This window comes from Zootoca vivipara, chromosome 11 (genome assembly GCF_965207765.1).
Source record: "Zootoca vivipara chromosome 11, rZooViv2.hap1.1, whole genome shotgun sequence".
Classification (NCBI taxonomy): Eukaryota; Metazoa; Chordata; class Lepidosauria; order Squamata; family Lacertidae; genus Zootoca; species Zootoca vivipara.
The window spans coordinates 45,731,043-45,753,632 of NC_142594.1; the positions used below are offsets into that span (position 1 = coordinate 45,731,043).

General features: G+C 39.5%; 1 protein-coding gene across 4 annotated transcripts in view; it reads left to right on the forward strand.

The window, feature by feature from the left end:
• Positions 1-22,590, forward strand: part of NCAPG2 (non-SMC condensin II complex subunit G2) — a 39,460-nt gene that overhangs the window by 15,885 nt on the left and 985 nt on the right. For 2 of the 4 annotated variants that reach the window (XM_060280907.2, XM_088653795.1), the window contains exons 14-27: positions 1,012-1,234; positions 1,844-1,947; positions 3,139-3,312; positions 4,236-4,306; positions 4,490-4,643; positions 4,874-5,047; positions 6,235-6,348; positions 6,452-6,595; positions 7,606-7,705; positions 12,068-12,252; positions 14,174-14,320; positions 17,317-17,420; positions 20,909-21,006; positions 21,890-21,995. In XM_060280907.2, the coding sequence (XP_060136890.1) occupies positions 1,012-1,234; positions 1,844-1,947; positions 3,139-3,312; positions 4,236-4,306; positions 4,490-4,643; positions 4,874-5,047; positions 6,235-6,348; positions 6,452-6,595; positions 7,606-7,705; positions 12,068-12,252; positions 14,174-14,320; positions 17,317-17,420; positions 20,909-21,006; positions 21,890-21,995 (1,898 nt within the window). The remainder of the gene's footprint in view (positions 1-1,011; positions 1,235-1,843; positions 1,948-3,138; positions 3,313-4,235; positions 4,307-4,489; positions 4,644-4,873; positions 5,048-6,234; positions 6,349-6,451; positions 6,596-7,605; positions 7,706-12,067; positions 12,253-14,173; positions 14,321-17,316; positions 17,421-20,908; positions 21,007-21,889; positions 21,996-22,590) is intronic. The other 2 variants (XM_060280909.2, XM_088653796.1) reach the window with 1 other exon arrangement.

Below are 22,590 nucleotides of genomic sequence, written 5' to 3' on the forward strand. Positions count from 1 at the left end.
ATAATCTTTTAATTATTATTTAAACTGTGTAATATATAATAATATTTAATTTTCAGTTGATTTATTTGACTTTCATTCATTAAATTTCTTTGAACCTCAAATGTTAGTACCTTTTTAAAGCACTGCTGACTTCTAGGCTACTTTGACCATTACTGCTTGCTCTTTATGTGTGGCAAGATCAGGAATGAGCCTTGAGCTCTTCCTTTCTGCTCTTCCCTCTGGTCAGAGAAGTGAATGCAGTTATTTGTAAGCTCTCCAGACCCTGGATATGGAACCTGTTTCCGCTTTAGCATCCATAATCTTGTTTAGATCAATGGAGTCTCTTTGTTGGCACCTCTGCACCTGTGGGAGGAAGAAAAGGTCCATGGACCATTTCTAACTGTGCTGAGCATAGAAGAGAAAAGGGAAGAAATATCCAAATAGCTGTTCAGCTGTGATACAGGTTTCCCAATTTCAACCTGCTTCAAAAAAGCATTTTCATACTCATGCAAGTGTGTTGAGACCAGAGTGTGAACAATAACTGCATGAATAATATATTCTGCTCCCTGTTCTGTTTTTAACACCAGTGGTGTGCTCGGAACTGCCACAATAAAGATGTGGCATTCCATTCCCAGAAGCCTTATCTAAACTCCATAGATTGGATGCAGACAGAGGTAGATAACAAGGTGTGATACAGGACAAGGACCAGTTGGAAGAGGGCTCATTGATTTTAACGTTGTATTTTTACGTTGTTGGAGCCTGCATAGGTTTGTGGGAAGAATCTATAACCTTTACGGTAAAGGACGGGTAAGAAATAATAATAATATTTACTAGCAGAAATTCTGAAAGGTTGAGGCTGTGATGATCCAGGAGGGGATTTGTAAAGGAATGTTTTGGATAGAGATTTTAGAAAAAGCATCATGTAAAGAAAGGCAAAATGGGATTATTAGATAATGTAATTATGATAACTTTTTATTTTTCCTCCTCTTCCTCACCTCCACACTGCCCTGCTCCAAATTCCTCACAAATCAGTTCTGGAAAATCTGTCCTATAGAGCATCTCTTAACTCGCCTTGAGATTGATTCACGGCCTGTGTCCCGGCGCATAGTAAATCTCCTGTTCAGCTCTTTCATGCCCATCGATCAACCGGAAGAAGTGTGGTGTGAGCGCTGTGTCACACTAATCCAAATGAACCCAGCAGCGGCTAGAAAGTTCTACCAGTATGCTTATGCGTACACCACCCCAACCAACATAGGTAAAGTTCTGGAAAGCTAATGGCTTGGTTTATAATAAAGACTCTATGAGCAAAAGTATTGTATAGTAGCTCTTACTGTAAAAGCTCGTAGGCCAGTAGCTGCTTCTGAAGAATTCTGTGCCAAATTATAAATGCCGGGAAGGGAGAGAGGGAGACCTATATGGGGTTTTTATTCTCATTGCTACCTTTTATATGCATGCATTATGTATCTACTTGGCTTATTTATTTTTAAATGGAGATTGTACTTAACTCCCTCCTCAGTGCATAGCCATGAGTGATACAGGGTGTTAACTTCAGCCACATTTAAATAATTTATTTTTATTTTATATTAAAATGTATAGCCATGAAGATGCTCAAGGCCATTTGCAAATCAATTAAAAACACTAGCAAGAAATATATTGAATAAAATATTAAGCTCTAAGCAGCACCGTGTTTTATCATTAAACTGTTTTTATTTTTATCTTTTGTTTACATTGAAGACTTTAAATGTTTAAATTTACTCATTTTTTGAATGTAAGTAATGATTGGGTTGACAGCTTTGCTGCCCACTACTTTAAATTGTTCCTGTTTCACACTATCACAATTCCATACTTTGTTCTTTAATTTTAGCTAAATTGATGCTTACCATTCAGAGCTGTTTGAACGCCTGTATCCGGCAGGGATTAAAAACTTCTGACAGTGACGATGAAGACAGTGAGAAAGAGAACATGAGTGTAAGAATGCAACACAAAGTTTCTAAGATAAAAAATGCTAATTAGGAGAATAAGAAGTGTTCTACGTACTTGGCTCAGTATTGTCTACACTGACTGGCAGTGGCTTTCTATGGTTTCAGAGAGGGGGCATTCCCAGCCAGGGATTGTACTCAGGACCTGAGCCTTTCTTGTACCTTGCTCTTTGGGACAAAATATAGAGGACAACTGTTCACTGTTTTACCTACCAAGAGCATTCCTTGGTGCTTCATGTAGGATGTGATGTTCCCCAGTTGCAGCACAGCTGCTAAACCAAGGTTTGGCTTAGCGTGTTGTCCAGACCTAGAAAACTGGTTAGTAGGAGAGACCACAAGGGAGCAAAGCAGGTGCAAGTTCCTATCTAGGAGCCAGCACACTCTGTTCCAGTAAGCTATGGTTTGCCTTACTGTGGAAGCAGGCCTGTGTGAGGTGTGTTCACTCTGTACCATATTGATTATTACTGGGACTGTCAGCACCTGAACCAGATTTAAACTATAATTTCGTTCTAGCAGCTAAATTGCTAACCCATAAAAGAAGTATTCGGTTGGGAGCTGCCCCGAGTGGCTGGGGAAACCAGATGGGCGGTATAAATAAATAATAATAATAATATTTATTTATTTATTTATAATTATAATTATTTATTATTATGATAGAAGAATTAATATTTAAATTTATGGAAAATTCTTGGTAATAAATTTTAGGCTAAGGGGAGAAATAGAAGATAGAAGGACGGGAAAATAAATTTTGATTTGGATAAATTGATTAATTATTGGTAAAGAATAGATGATGCTTTTAGAATAGAATATTTGAGTGATAATGATCAAATGTGTTAGAATGATTTAAGATATAAAATAGAAATTGCTTAATTGGAATTTTAAAATGGACCCAGTGAGGGGGGAATTGAGGAAGTCAACAATGTTAAGTAAAAAATGCAAGAATTGATATGATTTTTTAATTTATTTATTTTTTGTTTTTTGTTCTTGTTTTTGTGATTTTGTAATATTGGAAAATGAATAAAAATTATTTTTTTGGCGGGGGGGGGAATTCCTGACAACTTCCGTTGTATTAACATACACATGAGTTCAAGAAGGCCCTTTTTAAAAAGCCTATAAGCCTAATTTGAGACGCACTGTGCAAAAGAAATTGCATTATAATCCTCACATGTTTACATTTCAGGTGACACATAATGTGATGTCAGTTGATGACATACCTTCCATGGCAGGCTTACTTGAAATAATTGTAATTCTGTGGAGAAGCATTCAGAAAGCACTTAATCGCAACGAAAGAGCCAAAAACCATATTGTCCGAAAATTTGCTTCTGTACTATCTGAATATTTAAAAGTATTTAAGGTAAGTCTCCTGTGAGGTACACTTAAAACTCCTATAGATCGTTTGGATGCAAAGGTTTCATTCTGTTTGTGAAAAGGGTACAATTAAAAACAGAAGAGCCCCCTTAGAATCCAACTCACTTTAACACTTATCTCACAAGATTTATTCTGTGGCCCCTTGTCCCTCACTAGCTATAGGGGAAAGCATGCAAAGGTATTAAAAACAGAAAGAAGGTATGGAGGAGGCAAGGCTCAGTGATGTTGGAGAGCCTTTGCGCCGCCTTGACCAAGAGGTGGAGGGGAACAGGCAGCCCCTTCTGGTGCCCGAATTGAGGCTTGCCACTAAACGTAAGGTCGGGAGGAGGCGTTTCGGGGTGCCCAAGCTCTTATGCTGGTTACACAACAGGAAATGTCCACTCCCAAATTCTGCGAGTGACTAGGAGGTCATGTTTTCTGCTATCTGCACTGTAAATACTACCGGTATGCACAATAAAACATTTAAAGACAAGCACGGACTTGGGCGTCCTTACTCATGAGTAGCCGCAACACCACCCTTACAATATGGAATGTTTGTCATTCATAGATCTAAATGATCAGGGATTCTTTTTATTCAGCGCTGTTCAAAATTGTAAAAATAAAACTGGGAAGTACAATCTAACAGTAAACATATGCAAGCCAAGTGTACATAACACCTAAGACCATTGCTAGTTTATATTTGTAGCACAGTCTAGGCAGACCAAACTTGTGGCAGTCAAGTATACAAGATGTACCAATTTGAATCAGGCTTAAAAATTGTTGACCTGACTTTTTGAGAATTTTAATGAATTAGGAACTTGCTGTGAAACTGGAGGGGCACCATGTGAAGTACTTGGTTCTCTTTGTAAGTGGCCTTGTTTACCAAAGGTTTAGAAATTCCTTATTAGACTGTTATTTGTTTCAACCTAGGATGAACGTTGTGTGTCACCAATAATTGTCCTTGCATCTTTCATGACTTCTGCTGCTATTCCTACATTCAGGTATTTATGTATTTAGTTATAGTTGCAAATGTGAATAGAAACTTTCCCTGTCAACTGTGTGCCATGCAGATTTGATTCTAGTAAGGATTTTTGATCCATAGGCATGTAGAAAAGTTGTGTAGGCTTTTGAGGTAACCTTATATACTTAAATGGCTAACGTGCCGTGTTTGCATTTGTTTATAGTTGTGGTGTGGTCTCTAAGCTGAAGAATCTGGAAAATGGTGCCACTGAAAACAAATACTCTTCCCTGCTTGACTGTCTGTGTCGTTGGGGTAAAGTGGGACACATTTTTGAATTAATCTATGATTGGATAACTGCTGAGCCAGTCAGAAGAGAGGTGCGTTAAAAGTCTGGCTTTGAAACTTGGCAGAGCAAAGAGTATATTGTTTGTTAATGTAATGTTTGAAATACTGTGTTAAAAAAGAAAATAATAAAAATTATACTTAAAAAAAGGTCTGGCTTTGCCTTATGCACCTTTTGTAGATGGATCATTACTTTAGTTAACATTTTAAAATGACATCTTCCTACTGTTTAAATATAAAGGAGCTCTTTTCTCTTTGTATTTAGAGTAACGGCACTTCTGAACGGCGAGTACGTATCCAGGAGACACATGAGTCGAAACCAGAATTGGCGCTTGATTATATGGAGTATTTGCTGGCTCATTACATGAATCGGGATTGTCTCCTGTCACTCCCCAAAGAGAAGCTGGACCATCTTTTGAAAGCTCTAGAAGCTGCAAAGGTTAGATTTCACTCTTTCACAGTATTGTATGGCAATCTGAATTAATGCCAGCAAGTAACATAGAAGGTTTACTGGATGATTATGGAACAAATTTGCTGTTACCTGCCTTTTGGATATCTTTTTCTGCTCCACAATCATCCAGTAAAACTTTAAAGCAACTTATTCCAACAAAATGTAGCCTTCATATGTTGCCTAAGAGTTCATCTTTTATTGTGGGTCAAATTGATGTAAAAATCTTCATCTCTGTTCAGAATGCACACATAGTCAGTTGTATCAGTTCAGATTAACATTGCTTGATAATATTGGTCAAGGATTCCCAAAAGGTAAATGATATATGATCATTATACTGTACTTCTGTTCTTCTATATTTGCTCCAACCCGGAACCTTTGCATTTGCAAGGAGCAGCAGGATTACATAATACAGGAACTACCATGAGAAATACCTTGACTACAGTGATGCGTCTGTACAGTGGTACCTCTGCTTACGAATTTAATGCGTTCCGAACACACATTTGTAAGTCGAAAAAAATTGTAAGTCGAATCCCATAGGAATGCATTGGGAGAAAAAATTCGTAAGTCGAAGCAACCCTATCTAAAAATTCGTAAGTAGAAAAAATCCTATCTAAACCGCATCCAAGATGGCGGACGGAGCTCCATTTGTAAGTAGAAAAATTCGTAAGTAGAGTTATTTGTAAGTAGAGGTACCACTGTATTTCCTCACAAGCACAAGATTTTTTTGTCTCTTATTGTGCAAGCTCTGTAATAAAATAGAACAGTTTGAACAGGATGATGCAATGCATGCTAGTATATGCCTGCTAGAGCGACACTTAAACTAGGTTTAAGTGGGCAATGTGGCAATAGTGGCCGTTTACTTCAGGTGTATGGATTAACATTTTATTTGAGGGTGAGCATCCAGTGCATCATCAGAATTGGGTAGCTAGGTTGCCTAGTGTAATTTTCTCAATAGAATGAACTATTAGTCTCTTTTGTATTGGATTATGGTTCATGTTGTCAGTTCTGGGGATCGTTCTAGCTTCACACTATTTTGCTTATGTGTGTGATGGCCAGGAACGTAACCTCTGCATAAGATGTGAATTACCTGTACTCGTAAATACCCTCCACTCCTCAAAATCTCTGTGCAGGATGTTCAGATTGTTTTCTTCCTAAGTATAATTTTTACATTTCAGGATGTTCTAGGCTCTTCTAGTAGAGGATCTGATGCAAGACCTCCCTTTTACCCTGCAACTGCACAGAGAGCCTTCAGTCTGTATTGCAGATTAAATATACATCTTCAATATAAGGTACTGTCATGTCAAGAGTTGCTTTGCGTTTGAGAAGCAATAGCTCTCAAAATCTGAATATATTATATCACATATTTGTGTGCTTCTGTTTTCATCTTAACAGTTTGCCTCTGAAGGGCAGGAGTACCTGTCAGCTTTGGAGAAAGCAGGAGTTTGGATAGAAAATAGCATTCTGCCTGCTTTTGAAATAGATGAAGAGGAAGGCAACATAGAGCAGCTCAGTGAAACCTCTCAGCTGGTGGTTCAGGTAAAATGTACAGTATGTGCATGTTGTGGGGGTTTTCTCATGTATTTTGAATTAGTGCAGTACCTCACACTTTCTCAATTGAGACCTCACACAAGAGAAACACAGATGCAATCCATAATTTAGAGCTGCTTGTGCTCACCTATGATTTGTTTCCTTTTACTTTATTATATTTTTATCTTGCTCTTCCAAGATACTCACAGTTGCTTCACTTATTCTTCTCTTCCTTAGCTCTGTGCTTTTGTTTATGTGGCACAACAGCCTTAAGAGGTAGACTAACTGCCATGCCTATGGTTTGTCAATTTGTATAGGAACTTGTTCAAACCATGGCCTTAGACTCTGATTTGCTGACTGGCAATGAGATGTCAGATCAGATGCCATGATAAATGATATCTAAGCTTCCTTAACTGGGGTTTGATGTCTGATATTGATTGCAGGATTATTTTGTCGTTCATTTTTGGTTTTTACAAGGGTGAGCTCCTCAAGAGTTGTGCTAGTAACAGCCAGTGGAACAAAGGATTGTAGATTGTAGATACTAAATCCTTCAAAGCACTCGCCTGCTATTTACTTAGGAAATGCATGATAAAACATGAGTCTGGCTTCTTAAGAAACATGTAATTTTAATATTAGCTAATGGGATGATTAAATAAACTCCCTATGTCTATAAAATAACTGCTCTCCAGTTATTCTGCTTGAAGGGTAGCACTGTAAAGTTTGTTTATTCACCTATAAAAGTTGATCCAATAAGCAAGAGCCTACTAACTCTTCTTTTGGTTTAAAACTGTCAAAAATGAGGTGTCATTAGGGAATACTGTATTTTAAAAAAATGACAAAAATATTTAAACAGAAATTTTAAAAAATAAACTTTGTATTTCCTAGCTTGCTAATAACTTGTCATCCATTTCCTACTCTCAAGTGTGCTTTAATCTCAATAGATGCTTATTAACCGCATCTAAATATTAAGTACTGGCCATGCACAAAAACCTTAATACATTTCAACTTTTCATATGTAGAATTACCTGACAGTTTGCAAAGATGTTATAGCTGTTGGCCTTGGTGATTCAGAATTTCAAGCACACCTCCTGAACTTGACCATTGCCGTCATACACACAGGTATGTTTCTGGCTAATTAATGCTGCCTTTTATTTTGTGTGGTTTTGTTTGGCCCATAAACCTTTAGAACATGACAAGGATGCCACATTTCCAAAATTAAAATTTATGAAACTATGTACTGTACTTTAAACACTGTGTATACACATACATACATGCCCACACCAATATTCAAGGTTAACATACAAAGTAGATCCCAGAGAAGAGAAAATCAGCAACATTGGAAAAAGCATATATTGTGTAATAAAATACATATTTATAAGGGTTGCATCTGATGCCATCTGTGGACAAGTAGAACTTTACCTTCCTCTCCTCTTCCATGCAACCCTCAAAATCTTCTTTGGGGTGCTGCAAGAGGAAGGAGAGAAGTCCAATTCATATAGTAGGGCTTCACATCATGAAGTTTGCTTGTGCAATACTGGATTCTGCCCAAATGGTATAAATTGTAGTAAGCTAACGACAATGTTGATACAAGTAGGTTTCTGTATGCAGTAATAACAAATAAGTTATATAATGACGGTGCAATTCAGTTGCTGATACTAAAATGAGTTTTAGAAATGCTGTTAGTTAGTTCTAGAAAGAACTAGTTCCAGAGGTGGGCCTGAACTGCATATTGTGCAAGCAGTTAGATAGCAGTGGTGTGTCTCTGATGCAGAGAACAAAGCAAATCCAGCACAGAAACTGAAATCACAGTTCAATGATTACCCTACAGGATATACCTAGTAAGATGTTGATCTTTTAACTTGTGTTTGTTGTTTAGTCGTTTAGTTGTGTCCGACTCTTCGTGACCCCATGGACCATAGCATACCAGGCACTCCTGTCTTCCACTGCCTCCCGCAGTTTGGTCAAACTCATGTTCGTAACTTCAAGAACACTGTCCAACCATCTCGTCCTCTGTCGTCCCCTTCTCCTAGTGCCCTCCATCTTTCCCAACATCAGGGTCTTTTCCAGGGAGTATTCTCTTCTCATGAGGTGGCCAAAATATTGGAGCCTCAGCTTCAGGATCTGTCCTTCCAGTGAGCACTCAGGGCTGATTTCCTTAAGAATGGATAGGTTTGATCTTCTTGCAGTCCATGGGACTCTCAAGGGTCTCCTCCAGCACCATAATTCAAACGTATCAATTCTTCTGCGATCAGCCTTCTTTATGGTCCAGCTCTCACTTCCATACATCACTACTGGGGAAACCATAGCTTTAACTATACGGACCTTTGTCGGCAAGGTGATGTCTCTGCTTTTTAAGATGCTGTCTAGGTTTGTCATTGCTTTTCTCCCAAGAAGCAGGCGTCTTTTAATTTCGTGACTGCTGTCACCATCTGCAGTGATCAAGGAGCCCAAGAATGTAAAATCTCTCACTTCCTCCATTTCTTCCCCTTCTATTTGCCAGGAGGTGATGGGACCAGTGGCCATGATCTTGGTTTTTTTGATGTTGAGCTTCAGACCATATTTTACGCTCTCCTCTTTCACCCTCATTAAAAGGTTCTTTAATTCCTCCTTACTTTCTGCCATCAAGGTTGTGTCATCAGCATATCTGAGGTTGTTGATATTCCTTCCGGCAATCTTAATTCAGGTTTGGGATTCATCTAGTCCAGCCTTTTGCATGATGAATTCTGCATATAAGTTAAATAAGCAGGGAGACAATATACAACCTTGTCGTACTCCTTTCCCAATTTTGAACCAATCAGTTGTTCCATATCCAGTTCTAACTGTAGCTTCTTGTCCCACATAGAGATTTCTCAGGAGACAGATGAGGTGATCAGGCACTCCCATTTCTTTAAGAACTTGCCATAGTTTGCTGTGGTCGACACAGTCAAAGGCTTTTGCATAGTCAATGAAGCAGAAGTAGACATTTTTCTGGAACTCTCTAGCTTTCTCCATAATCCAGCGCATGTTTGCAATTTGGTCTCTGGTTCCTCTGCCCCTTCGAAATCCAGCTTGCACTTCTGGGAGTTCTCGGTCCACATACTGCCTAAGCCTGCCTTGTAGAATTTTAAGCATAACCTTGCTAGCGTGTGAAATGAGCGCAATTGTGCGGTAGTTGGAGCATTCTTTGGCACTGCCCTTCTTTGGGATTGGGATGTAGACTGATCTTCTCCAATCCTCTGGCCATTGCTGAGTTTTCCAAACTTGCTGGCATATTGGGTGTAGCACCTTAACAGCATCATCTTTTAAAATTTTAAATAGTTCAGCTGGAATATCATCACTTCCACTGGCCTTGTTATTAGCAGTGCTTTCTAAGGCCCATTTGACTTCACTCTCCAAGATGTCTGGCTCAAGGTCAGCAACCACACTACCTGGGGTGTACGAGACCTCCATATCTTTCTGGTATAATTCCTCTGTGTATTCTTGCCACCTCCTCTTGATGTCTTCTGCTTCTGTTAGGTCCTTACCACTTTTGTCCTTTATTATGGTAATCTTTTTACGAAATGTTCCTTTCATATCTCCAATTTTCTTGAACAGATCTCTGGTTTTCCCCATTATATTGTTTTCCTCCATTTCTTTGCATTGCTCATTTAAGAAGGCCCTCTTCTCTCTCCTTCCTATTTTTTGGAAATCTACAGTTTCCTGTATCTTTCACTATCTCCCTCGCATTTTGCTTGCCTCCTCTCCCCCGCTATTTGTAAGGCCTCGTTGGACAGCCATTTTGCTTTCTTGCATTTCCTTTTCCTTGGGATGGTTTTCGTTGCTGCCTCCTGTATAATGTTACGAGCCTCCATCCATAGTTCTTCAGGCACTCTGTCCACCAAATCTAAATCCTTAAACCTGTTCCTCACTTCCACTGTGTATTCATAAGGGATTTGATTTAGATCGTATCTTACTGGCTCAGTGGTTTTTCCTACTTTCTTCAGTTTAAGCTGGAATTTTGCTATAAGAAGCTGATGATCTGAGCCACAGTCAGCTCCAGGTCTTGTTTTTGCTGACTTTTAACTACTTCACCAAAATACCTCCTTTTCTGAGTGCATTAATTGGATGGCAAAGCCATAGAGCCAAAACAGTTCCTATCCTGTATTAGAAATGAGGGTCCTTTTTCAGTCTGAAAGCCACATTGCCTTCTGGACAACCTTCCATAGACCACGGGTCAGTGGTAGGCAGAGCAACAAATGTCAGTTTTACCTTCGGTACAGTAGGTTACTTTCTACGCCCACTCACATGCCCCTCTCTAAGCGAGAGCTTTTATCCAAGTTCATGGACGCATTTCAGTTGGGCAAAAATGCTTGGCCAGGCGTATGGCCTAGAGCAGGCATGTCAAACCTGCGGCCCTCCAGATGTTTTGGACTACAATTCCCATCTTCCCCAACCACTGGTCCTGCTAGCTAGGGAACATGGGAGTTGTAGGCCAAAACATCTGGAGGGCCGCAGGTTTGACATGCCTGGCCTAGAGAGACAGATTCTGAGTGCCCAGAGGCTTGGAGAGCCACAGCCATTCTCCAACTTTGAGGCTCCTCACTTCTGTCCTTTATTATTATTATTATTATTATTATTATTATTATTATTATTATTATTATGTCCACAGTGTCTATGCAGCAGCCTCCACCCTGTTGATGCACATAATTGGCAGCTTCACTATATCCTCTTCTGAATATATCATTAAGTTGACACTTGGGCAGCCCTTTGTTTCAGGCTAAGAAAGCCTATTCTTGAGTAGACTTTGGCTGCCTTTGTTTCTGGATGAATAGGCATTCTGTGTGCACACATGTGCAAGAAACCAGGTATGGGTGGAAAGAGACATGATCGGGATATAAGTCAAATCCTGTTTTGCTACCTTGCAGAAAATGAGCTAAACTGGAGAGGAATGCCTGTGACATTGATGTGGTTTAGTGGTTAGAATGTCTGAGTAGGACCTAGGAAGCCAAGGTTCAAATACCCACTCAGCCATAGAATCATAGAATTGTAGAGTTGGAAGATGTCCCTGAGGGCCATCTAGATTCTAGTCCAACCCCTTGCAATGCAGAAATTCTGCCCACAGCTGTCCCTGGATGGGCTCAAACCACCAACCTTCTGGTTAACAACCAGACACACTGACTCATTGTGCCACAGGCTTCCTGGGTACCATGAAGCTTTCTGGGTGACCTTGGGCCAGTCACTGCCTCTCAGCCTAACATAGTATCTCACAGGGTTGTTGTAGGCATTAAATGAGAGACGGGCAGAACCATGTACCCCACCTTGAGTGCCTTGGAGAAAAAGGTGAGATATACATGCAATAAATTAATTAAATCAATAAATATCAAAAGATCATAGTATCAATAACCTCCAGGAGTTATTTAGCCATTAGGCAGGCAGACAGGCAGACAGACAGATGATAGTTATATGGGGTGGCATAGCTTAAAATCTGAATTCTAATAGCTAATTCAGTTTTTCTTTGCTTAGACAGAGGCTATGTCTGCATTCCAATGATACTTGGTATCCTGAGAGAGGTGGTTGAAGCTTCTTTAGCCCATAATACTGATAGCAGTGACTGGAAAGAGCTTCTTGACAATGTTCAGATGATGTTCCAGAAGATTCTAGAATGCATGGCACTGAGACTCAGAAGACAGCGTGAAGAAGGAATCCAGGTATTTGTTGCATAGGAAGTTGGCCAGCTTGTTTCTTGACAAATGAATGACTTATTCTATCTACAATTATTGGGGAGTGAAACCTTTCAGGTGACGTGAGCACTTTTCTGTTTGACATTCACGGCTGTATTGGCCAGGCGTGGCTGAAGCTCACAAAAGAGTCTAGAAACCTTAGCCTCCAAAGAGATATAGGGGTATTGATTTTTCTCTATAGTAAGGAAATGTGTGTCCTTTTGATGCCTACTTTTACTCTTAAACCCACTTTAAAAAAAAGTCAATGGATTCAAACTACAAGAAAGAAGATTCCACCTAAACATTAGGAAGAACTTCCTGACTGTAAGAGCTGTTCGGCAGTGGAATTTGCTACCAAGGAGTGTGGTGGAGTCTCCTTCTTTGGAGGTCTTTAAGCAGAGGCTTGACAGGCATATGTCAAGAATGTTTTGATGGTGTTTCCTGCTTGGCAGGGGGTTGGACTGGATGGCCCTTGTGGTCTCTTCTAACTCTATGATTCTATGTTTCTAAAGGCAAGAGGTCATCACAAATAAAAAGAAATGCAGAAAAACACACCAGTTAAAAGGAAGAAGTAACAGTACTGTATACATTTTATGTATACCAACAATCTGCCCAGACAAGCAAAATTACTGCTTAATGAAGGGACAAAGTGGTCATTAGTTTTCATAGCAGGCTTTTCAATAGCTTTCATAGACGTTGCACCATGATTTCCCCCCCTGTGTCTCTGCTGAAAGGCTTGCCTGAAATTCAGTGCCAGTACAAGTGTGAAAGGATGGTGGACTAGCTTAAGTAGTGTCATCAAGCTTTGCATGCCACTATTCCAAAGCTGTTTCCTTATAGCAACCTTGCCAGAAATGTGTTACCTCCACTTTCACTGCTACTTGACTCCTATATTTCCATTTCGTAGTGAGGTTGTTTAATCCCTTTGTCAGCATTAATTCTTAGTTTCAGTTTCATAAGGATTCATGACCCTGTTTCTTCTTGAGCCTTTTAACTCTCTTTATATTGGAAAAATAATTCTGCACAAACTATTGGAACTGGGCTGTTGATCATGATTTGGGTTGTTTCTAAGCAGCAAAGAATTGGAGCACGTTAATTAATTTACCATTCTAAGATTTGTGTCATAGTACCAACATGGGAAGGTGCATATACTTCCTTCCATCCTCCACTTTCTGAAACGAGTGATGCTGCACTGCTTGCATGGGCTGGCTGGGACTGGGTGCGAGACTTGTTCCCTCTTCCACATGAAAGGAGGCAGTTCACCTTCAATGCTCTTTGTAGACTGCTGTTACTGGGTACATGTTATTAAGCTGCTGCGACTTTCATGAAGATTTTCTCTGTGCTGAGTTGTGCAGCTATACCCAAACGATTAAACTCCTGAAAACAGAGACTCATAACTCTTGTTCTCTCTGAAAGTGTTATCCTTGAGAAATCTAAATCTGTTTATTCAAAGTGCTGTTATTACTTCTAAAGCCTGACTTCTAAAGCTTAGGCCCAGGACCCCATTCTGCCAGGCAAACCCACCCCCACGTTCTGACACCTTCAGGGGAGGCCCTTCTCTTGATCCCGCCACCCTCACAGGGATGTTTGGTAGTGGCTTCTCTCAGACTCTGGAACTCCCATCCTAGAGAAGCTAAACTGACTCTCTTGTTCTGCTGGCAAGTTCCAACAGTTCCAAGTTCCAAGACTGTTTTATTCCAACAGGCTTTTAAATAATGATGTGCTTTTTTTACTATCTGCATTTTAATTACTTTTTAACTACTGTATTACCTTCTATGTTTTTAGTCTTCTGTATTTTATTTGTATTTTAATTTGTGTACACTGTCTTTTGTGTTCTAGTCTAGGGATTATGCGGATATAAATAAACATAATTATAATATAATTTAAAACTATGTTTTATTTGTTCTAGTTCATTCATTCTGTTCAGGAGCCTCTTCGAGAATTTGTACATGTGGTTCAGAGTTGTGCTTTGACTTGCCCAGCTGTTCACCATGGAATCCTTTCTTCTCTGCTCGCTGCAACAGTAGTCGAGACAGGCTACACCTTGCAAAAAAAGGTACAAGGCTTGGTTTTGCTTTCTTTATGAAAATGCTCTGTAAGCATGAAGGGAAATGGAGGTATCAAGTGATCATGCACAGGTTTATTAGTGAATTGATGCTGAGATATATTTTTTGTACTAACTTCTATAGTCAGTGTATTTTATAAAAAGAATGTCACCATAAATCCAAGTTCTTATTCTTGTGAATATAAATTGCTTGCTGTTGCACTTTTTATTACAGCTATAAAACTGTGGTTCATTTTTATTGTCTAATAACCTTACCATAAATTTATTGTTGTTGGAGAAACTGGTTTGTCTTCAGTTTTTGGAAGAGTTTAAATATAACAACAAAAATCCAGTGCCAGTTAACAAATTACCTTTCATTTATCTTGAATAATGCTACTTTTTTTTACACTCATCTTATATACAGTTGATGGTCTAGAGTGGTGACTAATTTGTGACCCTCCAGATGTTGTAGCTTGCATCAGCCATTAGAGTCAGGAATTATGGGAGCTATAGTCCAAAATAATGTAGTGTGTACCACAGGGTTAGCCACTGCTATGAAGCATGCTAGGAGTATCTGTTTTCCATGGACTCTGCTTCCCAAGAGCCTTTAAAATATGTTCAAGCCCACATGTGTTCATTTCCACTCAGAAAAGCTGGATAGATTGTTCGGGGATGAGGGGGACTTCTAACAAGCACTGATTCTACCTGAACTGAAACTGTGATATCTGAGTGGCTCTGCTCACCTTCACCCAATACCTAAAACAAGAAGTATAAAGGTGGCAGCGGCAGTGATGGGAAGAAAAGGAGAGAGTGGTGTGGAATACAGTACTTTCCAGAGTTGCAGCCGCTGTCTGCTCTAAGTGTGGAACCACCACTGTTCTACATGTCAAAGATTTTGGCTTCAAGGTTATTAGAAATGCTTCATGTCTCACTATCCTTATTATTGGAATTGAAATTCAGCCTGAAGGTTCTCATGGCAGTAATCCGTCACGCAAAATTACAGTGAGCAAAATGTAGAATGTTCTGCAAAACTGAAAGGCTAAAGGAATGCTTGGTTCCTATTATTACTTTGTTGCTGTCAGTGACCTTTTGTAAGGTGAGACATGGGGACCAGTATCTTCCCTCCTGGTTCTTTGCTGATTAAACTGTATCTTCTGATTAGCTTTTGCCGTCAGTTACTCTGTGTCCCCCTCAGAAGAAAGAAATGAGACAGGCTGCACCAGAAATCTTAAAGCTATCAGTTAGCTTCTTGGATGAGGAGCATAGCTGCTGAATTTCTGTCTTTGTTTCTTACTGGTTTTTCTTACTGGTTTTTTTGTTTGCATTCGTTTTTATTATACAGACTTGCGTTTTCTGTGTTGTGTTTTTGTAAACCACTTAGATATTTTTTAGCAGCTCAAAATTATCTGAAATAAATGTCTTGCCAGACGTATACTGCGGGCGGTGGGGGGGGGGGAGGAATGGTCATCCACCTTGCTCTCTTCATTGCAAGAAATCCTGATAATTACCATTTCCTTTGTTTGGTGTGGACCCCAATCAGGGAGCCCAGCCAGGGTATACCAAGCCTCAGCTGTGCTGTGACATGTTTACTGCTATTAGACCCAGTGTCTCAAGGACCTATGAATAACCAAGGCTTTGGGGAAATATGCCGAGGGGTGTTCAGGCAGTTTTCAAGCATACAAAGGATACTACCTAAGCAAATTCTTGGGACACCAGTAGAGTGAAGGCTGATTATAGAAACATCACATCTAGTCCAGCTGTCTGTTCAGATCTGTGCAATTTGTTTTCATTTCATTTTATAGAAATATTATTATTATTATTAGTAGTAGTAGTGTAGTAGTAGTAGTAGATTTTCATGGATGAGCTCAGAGTGGCTAATGAATTGTATGGCTTCCAAGTTGTCTCCTATCTAGGCAGCTTACAGGTCAGATCTGAGCTTGATACGAGCTGTCATGTGATTTCATACCGTTCTCCAGTCCCTAGCCTAAAGTCCCTAAGAAAAGGCAGCCTTATTGTTAAGTTGCAGATCTGTGAGGACACAAGAGCCAAATAATAATAATAATGTAGCTGCATTGATGATGAGTGCTAGAGAAGCTCTGAAACAATTACACACTCCTATGCATACTTTTTTCCTCACTTAATCATTGTTCATTCAAATGTGGAATTCACTCAACTGAATGGCAAACGCGGGCTTGGAAGAGTCACTCTTTAGTAAGGGCTGTGTCAAGGACACAGAGTTGAAGGACTTGGTAATGGTACTTTGAATGAGATTTTCAAGTGGTAGCTGCCAGTTCAGACCTCAAGCTGGTCAGTGGACACACACCCCTCATTCCTACCCAATGAGAAAGCACTATGCCATCTGTTCCCCATTAGTTATGATCCCTAAATTTACTATTAAGCTGCTGTCAACCTCCACACTGCTCTGAATGCCAGCAGGTGCAACAGACCTTTAAGAGCTGTTACATCTTAGTTTGCATTCCCCTATCAAAGCCACAACAATTGCTAATGTACTGTTTGATATAATGTCATGTAGCAAGTACCGGTACTGCATTTGTCAAGGGGATGGCAGTTTCCAAAGCCATTTCTCATGACCTCTCATTCACTCATGAAATAGATTGGCTTCCTAATCCTTAGAAAAACTGCACTTTTGTTATTAGGTGGTATTCTGCATGCACACGTTCCACTGTATAATTTTTTATTTATTTAAATAAGATCTCCATTACACATTCTAGGACTACTCATGGCAAGGGGCTGAGCAAGAAGGGGCTGGCTCCAGGCTTTGCCTCAATAATGGTATCAAGTAACGAGACAATAGGAACTGAATGCTCCTTCCGCCTGTCAGCTTTCCTTTTTCAAAAGCCTAATTGTAGACATCTAGTAAATCTTTTTTCTGGCGGTTCCGGTTAAATATTACATAAACTTAAAGTATCAAAATTCTTAATGCTTTGCATGCTGTGTATTCACTTCCAGTTTGCCTGAATAGAGTCTCTGGGTTTCTTCCGCTTTAGGCGTCCACTCCAGAAGAGCTGATTCAACCCAAGTCTTTTTCAGACCTCCCCCCACTTTCAAGCATGTTGATGGCAATAGTGAACAAGTCAGCAAATGTGGTCAGGTAAGTTCTTTCTATCCCCACCCCCCAGAGCAGATAGCTCCATTTCTTCTTGCATCACTGCTTGTACTTCTGCCCAGATTGTGGAGGAGCAAGTGTACCTTCCTCCCCTGTACCATGCAGTTGAACCCTTGAGTGCGATGTGGGCTGCTGATGGCAGTGCTTGACATGAGCATGCGAATGAGAGAGCTGACGGGGTAAGTATGAACTGGAGCCAAGCTTTAATTCCTTGTAGATAAAAAGGCAGTTAATATCCACTGGCAGATCTCCATGTCTATCAGCCAACTTTTATGCTAGGCTTTTTGTTTCTTCCTTCCTTTATTTTACAAATTGGTAGGAGCTCCTTCAGACCTACACTTTATAATGGCAGCCCGAATGCATTTAGTTATACTTTCTTTTTTACTGGAACCCTAATTTAGCACTAGTATGTTGAAGACTAGTTTTACCAGTCTTCAAACATAATACAATCACAGCTATTTTAGGCCTGCAATGTTCACCCACCCTACATTTTTTTGGAAAATAATAATCAGGAAAATGGGTTCTACTTTAAATATACATATTTGGTCATCACTACTCGGACCTTACGGTCAGGGATACCTTTACCTTTTTTTTTACTCGGGATGCATGCAGTTGCCCTTATCAAAATGCATTGTAGATTGCCACTATGGGGCCCCCAACCCCAGGCAATTGGGCTGTGTTCCTTGGCTTAGTTTGACAGCTGTATCAGAGAGAGGAGATGGTCTCTGACTTGGCAGTAAGTGACAAGCTATTCTCCAGTCAATGCCTTTATCTTGAAGCAAGCTACTGTTATTCCCACCCCGCCCCACCCCGGGCTTTAAGCTATCTAGTTGAAGCCTATTCTACCATGCATTTCCTAGAACAAAATGGATGAACAAAGACACTTCCAAGTTGCTTCAGTTTCTCAAGTATATGTATTGGAGCAGAATGACGGGCAGTCAGTTTTAAGACCACTCACCAAAGAAATTTGCAAAAAATAAGGTTCTCCCTTTAAAATGACATGCCCTAGTCTGTTATACTTGATTTAACCTGGAAATCTATTTACTAAGAATCTGTTTTACTATTCATGTACAGTGGTACCTCTACTTACGAATGGAGCTCCGTCCGCCATCTTGGATGCGGTTTAGATAGGATTTTTTCTACTTACGAATTTTTAGATAGGGTTGCTTCTACTTACAATTTTTTTCTCCCAATGCATTCCTATGGGATTCGACTTACAATTTTTTTTTACTTACGAATGTGCGTTCGGAACGCATTAAATTCGTAAGTAGAGGAACCACTGTACTTATTTCTATTCATATACAGTGGTACCTCTAGTTACGAACTTAATTCATTCTGGAGGTCCGTTCTTAACCTGAAACTGTTCTTAACTAGAGGCGTGCTTTCACTCATGGGGCCTCTTGCTGCCGCTGCACCCCCGGCACACGATTTCCATTCTCATCCTGGGGCAAAGTTCTCAACTCAAGGTAACTACCAGGTTAGCAGAGTTTGTAACTTGAAGCGTTTGTAACCTGAGGCGTTTGTAACTCGAGGTACCACTGTACTTATTTTTGTATTTGACAAAATTAATCTAAAAAACACAGTTTTAGAGCTCATATTGAACTGTTCAGTTTCCAGGGATCAGGAACTTGTTGCATTTGAAACTACAATTTTTGCCACATATAGTCCTTGAATCTAAAATCTATCTTTCTTGTAACCATTGCTGCTCAAACCATACTTCGTCATCAGTTTAGCTTGATGTTGAAATGCACTTGCTTTCCCATGAGAGCTCTTTCATAGTAAGAAAAGTGTGAGCGTGTATTGGGTGACAGTGGTGGGATACTCCTAGAAGACTGAATATTTTGCCATTTTCACTTTCAAATACAGCATGAGAAGCTGAATATGATTGTACTCAGTTTCCCTCACTCAGATAGGATGAATATATTATTACAACTTTTTAATCTATAATAAAGTAGCTGAACTATGGTTCATAAACAATGTGTGGTTCACAGGCGGTTTTATATATGTTGTTGCATGGTGAGTTGCTTGAGGAAGCAATTCATAAACAAAATTAAGTAATGGTAGTGGGAAAGATATTTAATTAAATATTGCTGGGGCATAGCAGAGGGATAAATGTGTGGACGGACTCTGTGGATGGCAAAATGGTAGACTTTGGCACATGGAAGGATCCATGCTTTGTAGCATTAATTATAAATCACTTTGAGAGGTGAACAATTGAATTTGGTTATTGGTTAATTGTAAGATAACTGAGCTACCATTGTAAAGAGGGTGAATGTAATTCTTTGATACATGAAGCAATGTATTTCTAGCAAAGGTGGTACAGTCGTACCTCAGAAGTCGAACGGAATCCGTTCCGGAAGTCTGTTCGACTTCCAAAACATTCAGAAACCAAGGCACGGCTTCCAATTGGCTGCAGGAAGCTCCTGCAGCCAATTGGAAGTTGCGGAAGCCCCATCGGACGTTCAGGTTCCAAAGAACGTTCGCAAACCAGAACAAGCACTTCCAGGTTTGCGGCGTTTGGGAGCCAAAACGTTCAACTTGCAATGCGTTTGGGATCCAAGGTACGAATGTATTTTGCAAACAGGGCAGAGCATTTACTGTAGTAATTGGTCTATTTAGAAAAAGGCCCTCTGTGAGGACCACATGGTATACCAATATATTGGAATAACCAAAAGAAGATATTTAGCTGAAGGGAGATTGTGGGCACAAAAAGTTTTGGCAGCAAATTGGATGTGATCAAGTTGGGTTAGAGATTGTTGTGGAAGGAAAGGTTGCTATTTGGACAAAATACATGAGTTGCTGAATTATACAAATGATGTCATCTTTACTTCTTATGTTTCTATCACAGTGGGTTACATCTAGAAGGATTCTCACTCTAACTATATATATGACAATTTAGTTCTATTAGATTGGTGACTTTATGTTTCTAAATGCTTGTACATTTTAAGAAAATTGACAGGAATTGTACATTTGGTAGCAGTGGGATAGCTCAGTCGGTAGAGCATGAGACTCTTAATCTCAGAGTTGAGAGTTCAAGATCCACGTTGGGCAAAAGATCCCTGCACTGCAGGGGGTTGGTCTAGTAGACCCTCATGGCCCCTTCCAACTCGAGAATTCTATTATTGTAATGCTAAGAATGGAGATGTGGTGTTTTGTCCTATTTGCCCACCTCCTCACCCAGATACACTGGAATGGAGGGAGTTAACTAGGAAATGGATTAGGGCTATGGTCTGCCTAGAGAGGCTGAAGTGGAAAGTTTGAGGTAGGAGGCGGGGGAAAACTGGGCTGAAGGTAGAGAAAAGAAGTAGCTGTTCCGAGGTTCCTGGGGAGGGTGCTGTGACAGCAATGGATTTGGTAACAGTGCCTTGAAGTTATTAAGAGTTTTGCACAGGATCTTAAACCTAAGAACTCTGATAGCTCTTGTTTTTTTCCTCTTTACTTGTATATTTAATGCATATTCCATTCATTCTTAGATCTTTTCTAAATGAGTTAACAGAGTCCATTGAGTCTGAAGAAATTGAAGGGATTGTCAGCATTGCAGCAACTGTGTACATTGTTGCTTTAATTAAAGGTGAGTAAAAACAAGACTTTGAAATCATTGAAAGTTGCACAAGTTTAATTCTGATTTCTGGACTCCCAAATTGCTTTTGACAACCCCTCATCAAAGACTTTGGAGTAAGCTTGCTAGTTAAAGCTTGATAGTAAAAGCTCAAGAAGCAGGCATTGGAAGTCAACTGGTTCTCCTAAGAGAGGGAGATAAGTATGACTCTCCTAAGGATCTGTATAGGGACCAAGGCCACTTAACTTGTTAAAAATGATTCGGAGTTACGTGAGCAGGGAAGTAACCAAGTTTGCAGATGATGTCAAATTATCCAAGATGTTGAAAACACAAGCAGACTGGAAAATGCTGCAAGGGAATCTCTGCAAGCTGCATGAATAGGTGTTAAAATGGGGAATGAGGTTTAACAACTGTAAATGTTGAGTGATTCATATTGGGGTAAAAATCCTAACTGACTAACCCGAAGAGAGAGTTTGAGGTCATAGATAGCTGAATGAAAGCATGAACTCTGAGTGTGTTGTTTAGTTAAAGGGCAAATTCTATGCTAGAAATTATTGGAGAAGGGGTAAAAAACCAAATTGCTAGCATTTCCCCCGAATAGGTTTCTTCTTGGCGGCAAAGATCTAACACTTTCTGAAAACTTCAGATTCTGTATAAATGCAAATACCTTGTAGTATTTATTTTTCACAAAATGCTATTTGATTTTCAGAACAAATTATTGCCTCTTCAAAAAGGCAATTGAATTCATAGCTAGCTTGAAATGATTCTTTTAGTACAGCCATGATTAGTGAATTTACCGTACTTTTACACCTTAAGGGAATATTTCTGTTCCCTTTTCTATTCTACCTATTTCTGTTTCTCAGTAAGGCTCAGTTTTCATAATCATGTTTTTCAGCAGGTAAGCATAGGCTATCATACATAAAGGATATAGCATCTGCCCTTCAGACGAAGTTAACATCATACAGCGAGATTATCAAGAAAGATGGTAGCAGCATGCAAAGGTACACCTTTGGTGGAATTTTTATGTTCTGCTTTGTAGAAAAGATATATACTAGTGCTGGTGTGTAATGCATTATTTTCTAGTGTCAAATTTTATTTGCAAAAATATTGATATACCGCTATTCATTAAAAGTATCAGAACATTTGCAATAATAGTACATAAAACCATATGAAGCACTCTGGTATTAAGCAGTTTAGATTTTATCTTCTCATTGGCCTTATGTATCATAATAGAATTGCAAATTTGGAAGGGACCACAAGGGTCATCTAGTCCAGCCCTCTGGAATGCATGAATTGTTTTGCACAATGTGGGGCTTGAACTGATGACCCTTGAGTAATCAGTTATTTGAGGCCCACATGGAGCATGTAAAGAAAGAAAGAAATGCCTTTCAGTTTTTTCTTGCAATTCTAAAGGGGGTTTTTTGTTTAGTTTTTGAACAACACATGCAGCTATATGTTAGCAGCAAAGCTTCTGCTTTTCTCCATACTTCATGTATATTGAGCTTATTAGGTCATGCAAGATGAGATCAAATACATAGAATGCATCAGTGGTTTTTTATTCAGTGATCAGTATGTTACTTAATTCTTTAAAAGATT